The following is a 6,564-nucleotide window of genomic DNA, read 5'->3' on the forward strand; positions in this document are numbered from 1 at the left end:
TTTTCTGCCGATGAAGAGATAGTGAAGGTAACCATCATGTTCCTTGCTTTTTGCTATACGGATTTCTCTTTCTAGGTTATAGTAACGAATTTGCAGGTGTTCATGCTACATAGTTTAACGTACCGAATATTTGGATATGCATGTCAAGTTCTGCTTCATTTTTACTATCCAAATCTGAAATAAATTGAAATAACAATTTTGAACATGAACTGTGAAATATTTATCTCCATTCGGTTGATATCCTTGTCAAGTATACGTTCACTGTAATGTTCTTGGCTATCTGGTGTAATGTTCTTGGCTGTCTGGCTGATGCTAATTTGATGATTTTGTGTTACAAATTGTGGATTCTTACTGTTGACCTGCCACTTCATTATTCTCTAGAAAATCTTAATGTTGTATACTTGTGAATTTTTGAACAATTATTTCGCGGCAACTTGTGAAAGAGATTAAGTTGAAGGGCCAGAGGAAAAAGAGAAGATATAACATATATCTATTCTTATCTTTGCGATTCTATGTTTTATGAGAAGGAGATACGGGGAGTGAGAGAGCACAATGTGAAATAGAAGTGTTCTTCTACGGTGGTGAAGAGCATGACCTATAATCCCTGACATTGAAAAAATATATTCATTAAAATATGTTTATGCTCACATGTTTGCATCATCAACAATATTCATATACGTTATTTTTACATATACGATGATTAATAAACTTGAGAGCCGTAGCAACGCACGAGCATTTAACTAGTAGAAGTGTGAGAAACAGCAGTGTGAGAAACCGTCGGGCTGGCGTTTCTCTGAACCCGTAGTAGTGGGTAACCACCCGTCATCTCCACTAACGGCTATCACTGCATCGACTCACAAAACTCTATCCCGCAGCAATGGCAACCACCATGCCGCTAACCTTCTCCCCGCCACGCCTGCTCCACCACCGCCAAGCAAACCTCCAGCAACCCCGCCCCGCCGCCCGCCTCGCGCTCCACCCACGCCGGGGATCGGCCGCCGCGCGGCTCCGCTGCGCCCCCGACGGCGAGGTCGCGACCCCAACCGCCGAGCCCGAGCAGCAGGCGGAAGAGGAGGAGTTCATGCTTCTCGCGTCCAACCGCAGCGACTTCAACGAGGTCATCATGGTCATCGACTCCCCCTCCAACCGCTACCTCGTCCTCGACGCCAGCCGTACGTACTCCATTCATCCGATTGTGTTGGTTTCTGAATTGCGTCCCATCTCCGTGTTTGGTTGTCTCGTGCAGGGAATGTCCACAGCATTCTGCCCAAGAAGAGCCCCTGGACCAATTCGTACTGGGTATGTATACATGTGGTTCCGATTGCTACTCTACCATAGTACCAGCCGTGGCGTGAATATGTGGGCTGGTACAAGCATATTGTCAAGCACCTAGTAGGCATTAGGACTCGTATTCTTTGGTGCTGAGAATAGTTGTCTTCAAATTTTTGTCATGTAACTTCTGAAATAAACTGTACCACGGTGACTCTGCTCTTTGTTGGTACGATAATTCGTCAGAAATTCACCATGTAAACACTTAATTTATTCATGAGTCATCCTATTATACTTTGACCTCTTGTGTTTGCATACCTTCTTCCCCCCCCCCCCCTCCTTTTTTTACACGAAGGGCTACTGAATGTTGATTCTTATAATTTCTTTTTCTTTTGCTATCATTCAGGATGAGTTCGTGAGCCTACCTCCTGTTGTTCCACGGGGTCCTGTTGCACTTCTAGGTTTGGTAAATCATTTCACTGACATTTGTTATCTATTCTGTTCTTTATACTTCCTCTGTCCATAAATAGATGTCTTTGATTTGTCATAATCTGGACATCCTAGTATGCTTTGGGGGTCTGGGGAGGAAATGCTTTATGGATTTGCTATGTCTCAGTCTTTTCTTAAGTTTCAGTCACCTACAAAAAAGTGGTTTACTTGCACTTTTCTGTTAAAAAAGTGTAATTGCACTTTTCTACCAGAAAAGTGAATATGAACTGATTTGCAATTTTCTTTGAAATACAGTTGCACTTTTCTAAAGTTACTGCAACTTAAAAAAAATCACTGAGTCTTTATAGACTACAAGAACAGTTCAGCAGTTTCAACAAGTCTTATAGACTACATCACAATTCCCGGTATGCACATCAAGTGATCTTGTTAGACAAGCAACACACAGCATGTGCTTCTTAATTGGATAATCTGAAATTCACACTCTTGCAGAAATGATTCATTTCTTTTTTGCATGCTTCTTTCAGGGTGCTGGGACAGCAGCACATCTGATGCTAGAAGTTTGGCCTTGGATACAACTTGTCGGATGGGAGATTGACCCGATGGTGAAAACTGTTCTTATGTCCTTTTACTTTGTATTGTCACATTACTTAAAAGTCTGGATAATCTTACCAATTTCACTCATACAATACTCTTGGAAACTAGTCAGCAGAATATTAATTTTGTGTAATGTTGGTTATGCTACCTCAAGCACACATTCATTACCATTGGTCTATGATTGGTTATGCAACTTCAGTTACTCATATTTTCAGCCTTCTTTTTTGTGCTTTAATCTTTCGTCAATCATATAGCCATCGTTAATTTTTCCATTACTGAAAACTGTATCATTTCGTGACAGATAATTGAATTGTCAAGGGATTATTTTGGGATGTCCAATTTAGAGAAAACCACAGAATTAGGTGGTTCGCTTTCAGTGCGTATTGGCGATGCACTTTCTCCATCAGTTGCAGTCGAAGGAGGTTTTGCTGGTGAACATTTTTCTGATACAAACTGACTGCATGTTTTACTGTCTTATAGGAATTGAACTACGGCATGTTTTACTCTACCAATCAGTTTATAAATGATTATCTGTGATAAATTGCAAACTGTCTGTTATTAGAGTGGTGTTAGAACACCAGTAGTTGCCTTTTCAAAGTCTGTACAATTTTTAGTTCTGGGAACTGTCTTGTAAGGGTTTTAGTCTGACGACCTAGCTCATGTTTGCAGGCATTGTTGTAGATTTGTTTGCTGATGGAAAAGTATTACCTCAGCTACAAGAAGTAAATATTCTTTGCCATGCCTTTTAGTTGTTATTCTGTATTTCTACTATGACTAGCCTTTCAACTCTACTTTTCTCAGTTATCTCTGTCTCTTGCTCCTTGCACAACACATCAGAGTCCCATGGTGGTTTGGTATTATGGTCTAGCATGTATAAATCACCACATCACCCCCAAAAAATCCTCATGTTGGTTAGAAATCTGAACTGTTAGCCTGCTGTATTGAATAGTGCACATACTCAGTTCGGTCTGGTATGTAAACTTACCGTCATACAAAAACATAGACAACCAAATGTATAGAGTCAATGCCAATGCATAAATATGATCTAGGACCTAGGGGGTACTCAGCTCTAGGAGGTTCGTAAGTAAAAATTAGCCACTTTGTGTAACGTAGTAAATGTCTTCGGTACAGAATGGTTATTTTGTCCTTCACCCCATTATTTCAGGTCTAAATGGTGAAAACTGATGGTATGGTGCACAGGCCAAAACTAAAATTATATCAAGGCTTTTGCATTTTACTTACAAAAAGTGCATCTGAGATTTATAAATTCATTAGTACTAATTTATGTAGTACTCACTTCATTTTGAACAAACTACAGACACTCCATTTGGTGCTGGCTTTAATTTCAACATTGTTACAGGTTGAAACTTGGTTGGAAATTGCAAAAAAGCTAATGCCAGATGGTCGAATCATGGTCAATTGTGGTGGAGCGGATACTGCTGTGTCTCTTGCTGCTGATACGGGTGTTTCTTCCTGGGTTCAGAATCCTACAATTAAGGCCCTATGCTCTGCATTTCCTGGGCAAGTAAGACAACAGTTACCAGCCTACTGAAACTGTAAATTTTCGACCATAACGATGTCCTGCTGATATGACCGTATATATTACAGCTAAACTGGAAGAGGCTTTCAGAGAAAGAGAGTGTGAATTATGTCGCACTGACGGGTCCCCTTCCAGACTTGGAGGAGTGGTCAACCTCAGTTCCTAGCGAGTTAAGCCCAAGAGTGAAACAGTGGGTGCCTTGCGAGCTTGCGTGAGGATGGAAACTTTCTTTTTGTTGCGTCTTGCTTGAACAACTTTGTCCATCTCCTTCCTACATGGTCCTTTTCAGTCGAGCAGTGGCTTCAGCCAGTAGGTACCTTATCATTGACCACACTTAATGATTCTATGTACTAGTGCACTTTGATCAGCTCATCTGACTAACGAAAATTATGTTTCTTTGTTTTTGTGTTAACGAAAAGCCATCTACGTTTGAAGAGGTATCATATCAGCGCTCACATGTTCATGGAAAAGCAGTGCAGAAGGTAACCTGTCTGGACCCAATTTTTGCTCCTGAAGTCTGAAAAACAGAAGAAAGAAGTCGTCTCACTAAACGGAGCTGATGCGTCCTATCCTGAAACCATGTCAAGATAACTGTGCCGGGTGTGACTTCTGACTGCCTGGCGCTGCACTTTTGTCTTGTCCTGCTGTTAATTAGCAATTTAGCATTCATCATTCCATGTCTTGCCAGTGTCATGAAGCTCGACAAGTTCGTTTGTCTTTCTAGACCGTTGACTGGCAATCACTGTTCGTTGGTATCATTCGCTGATGGCTAGATGTTACCTCCCTTCGTTTTTTTTAGATAACTACTGCATGTTACTTCCCTGCTATTCTGCGCACCTGATCGTGCTGCGGAAGAGCTTAACGAAAGCGTCTTTTTCAGTTGGCTGTATGGGCCAAACCACGCATGTCTGAACATTGAAACTTTATCAGACCCATTCTTTAAATTGGCCTCCCCGAAAGTGGAGATCTTGGCCGTCATGGCCTTGAAGCGTCACTGAGGCCATGTCAGCTTGAATCTGTTGTTTGAGGCCGGAAATGAGTTGTTTGCAAACCCCACAGGTAAACTGTGGGCATTGATGTACGGCACGTGTTTTTTCGACAGAATGTGCGACATATATAGCTTTACATTCATGAGCGAACGCAACGATCGAAAACGTAGATGGTTTCTTACATATATCAACACAGTGACATTATATAGCCTGATATAGATGCATCTAGTAGCCATCCTTGGAAGAGAAGAAGCGGTGCAGCTTGGCCGACATCTCCGGGAAGACGCGAGTTGGGCGGTAGTTCATATTGAGGCAGACGATGGTAGCGGTCGCGTCCAGAACGAGCTGCATGACATGACATGAATCGTGAGATTAAAAGTAAATCTGAAGACATGAATCGTTGATACCCCATCCTTCATCAGCACGTACGCACTTACTTCCTCCATTCTAAAATAAGACTTTTTTCTACGGATGTAACTATAACAAAAAAAAATCTAGATATAAAACTGAGACACTTATTTTAGGGTGGAGGTAGTACGTACCTTCCGGTCCGGCAGAGTCTCGATCAGGTGCTCGGCGAATATCCTCACACCCTTGATCCGCGCGAGCCTCACCTTGACGACGAACTTCTGGCCGCGCTGAAATTAAATGCATAGGTAAATCTAGGTCTCAGTATTGGATGCCTTCGTCGTCCATAACGCTAGCTTAGAGGCGTCCATACCCTTAGAGGCGTGAAGTACTTGAGGTTCTGCTCCGAGAGAGCCATGGCGTTGCCGGTGCTTATGACCCAGCCCGTGCTGATGCCAAGCCGCACAAGCAGCTCCTCTCGAGCTGCATACAGATACAGTTTAAATCGGGTCTGTTCGATTTGCATGGAGTACTGAATGCTGATAACATGTGTAGAGAGTTAACCTTTCTCGATGTAACTCGCGTAGATGGCATTGTTGACAACTCCATAGTTGTCGAGCTCGCAGTCTTGGACGGTCATCTCCGCTTCGTAGTATTTGTCCGCCCTATTCAGTATTGAACACCGTTAGACTGTGGCATCATATTTGTGCAACTGCTGATCTGCTATCGACTAGGGAAATGTTTTAGGGGCTGGCACGGCCTGAACCTCAGTTTGGCTTCCAGCTGCTGGCTCTTGGTACAGGTGAAAACACCAATAGCGCCATTGGCGTTGGAGGCAGCGAGCAGAGGCCAGCTGAGACGGCGCTCTCTTGGGCGTGAGAGCCGCCGGTGGAGGAGCACGTCGGAGAGAGGCTGAGCAAATCTAGCCACAACAGCTGCTGCCAGGGGAAGTTTGGTGTGTGAAGAGGGAACAATCCCAGCTGTTGGGAATGGGTGCGACATGGCGAAAAGATGCGTGCTGGCTAGCTAGTCGATGCTGCCCGTGGATCCTTTTATAGGGCACTTCCTGTTGGCCGGCTGACCACATTCCTGTCCACGTCGAAATAATACGTACCATCTGACGAAAATTAATCGCGCCAAGTGCCAACCACAACTGACTAATGTCCACCGGACGCCCCAACTAACTGGTGATCATGGGAACTGCCAACCACATTAATGTTCATGTCATTCTCGATCGTTTTGGCTGTTACCATTTCCTTTTCCGTTGAGACTTCAGTTCAAATGTGCTCCCTCCTGTAAGTCACATTCCCGTTTTTCAGGTTGTCCCGCATATGAGGCAAATAAGACACAATTTTACATTAATTGGAGTTAATT

At 43.2% G+C, this 6,564-nt stretch overlaps 2 protein-coding genes across 3 annotated transcripts; one reads left to right on the forward strand and one right to left on the reverse strand.

Annotated features, from left to right (window-relative positions):
• The first annotated feature begins 790 nt into the window (after positions 1-790).
• Positions 791-4,632, forward strand: LOC127297262 (uncharacterized). Of its 2 annotated transcripts, none has more exons than XM_051327556.2 (9): positions 791-1,172; positions 1,247-1,299; positions 1,676-1,735; positions 2,244-2,321; positions 2,615-2,744; positions 2,983-3,035; positions 3,674-3,838; positions 3,922-4,166; positions 4,273-4,632. In XM_051327556.2, exons 1-8 carry the CDS (start codon positions 878-880, stop codon positions 4,066-4,068), a joined length of 981 nt encoding a protein of 326 aa, XP_051183516.1. In that variant the 5' UTR covers positions 791-877; the 3' UTR covers positions 4,069-4,166; positions 4,273-4,632. The 2 variants fall into 2 exon arrangements, with proteins under 2 accessions (XP_051183516.1, XP_051183517.1); XM_051327557.2 differs by having other exon boundaries at positions 3,922-4,162.
• A 240-nt stretch (positions 4,633-4,872) lies between these two features.
• On the reverse strand, positions 4,873-6,202 carry LOC127297263 (acyl-acyl carrier protein thioesterase TE3, chloroplastic). The gene is made up of 5 exons (XM_051327558.2): positions 5,957-6,202; positions 5,755-5,855; positions 5,564-5,673; positions 5,385-5,480; positions 4,873-5,187 (listed from the first exon to the last, which is right to left on the reverse strand). Exons 1-5 carry the CDS (start codon positions 6,190-6,192, stop codon positions 5,068-5,070), a joined length of 663 nt encoding a protein of 220 aa, XP_051183518.1. The 5' UTR covers positions 6,193-6,202; the 3' UTR covers positions 4,873-5,067.
• Between the last annotated feature and the right edge of the window lie 362 nt (positions 6,203-6,564).

The sequence above is a fragment of the Lolium perenne genome, chromosome 4 (assembly GCF_019359855.2).
Source record: "Lolium perenne isolate Kyuss_39 chromosome 4, Kyuss_2.0, whole genome shotgun sequence".
Taxonomy (NCBI): Eukaryota; Viridiplantae; Streptophyta; class Magnoliopsida; order Poales; family Poaceae; genus Lolium; species Lolium perenne.

What these genes read in the sequence shown, in the direction of transcription:
- LOC127297262 (XM_051327556.2), top strand. Translation starts at nt 878, where the DNA reads ATGGCAACCACCATGCCGCTAACCTTCTCCCCGCCACGCCTGCTCCAC. An exon ending in AGTCGAAGGAGGTTTTGCTG is followed by an intron (nt 2,745 to 2,982) that starts GTGAACATTTTT and finishes TCATGTTTGCAG; the next exon opens with GCATTGTTGTAGATTTGTTT. An exon ending in GCTCTGCATTTCCTGGGCAA is followed by an intron (nt 3,839 to 3,921) that starts GTAAGACAACAG and finishes TATATATTACAG; the next exon opens with CTAAACTGGAAGAGGCTTTC.
- LOC127297263 (XM_051327558.2), bottom strand. Translation starts at nt 6,192, where the DNA reads ATGTCGCACCCATTCCCAACAGCTGGGATTGTTCCCTCTTCACACACC. An exon ending in CGCGAGTTACATCGAGAAAG is followed by an intron (nt 5,674 to 5,754) that starts GTTAACTCTCTA and finishes ATCTGTATGCAG; the next exon opens with CTCGAGAGGAGCTGCTTGTG. An exon ending in AGACTCTGCCGGACCGGAAG is followed by an intron (nt 5,188 to 5,384) that starts GTACGTACTACC and finishes CATGTCATGCAG; the next exon opens with CTCGTTCTGGACGCGACCGC.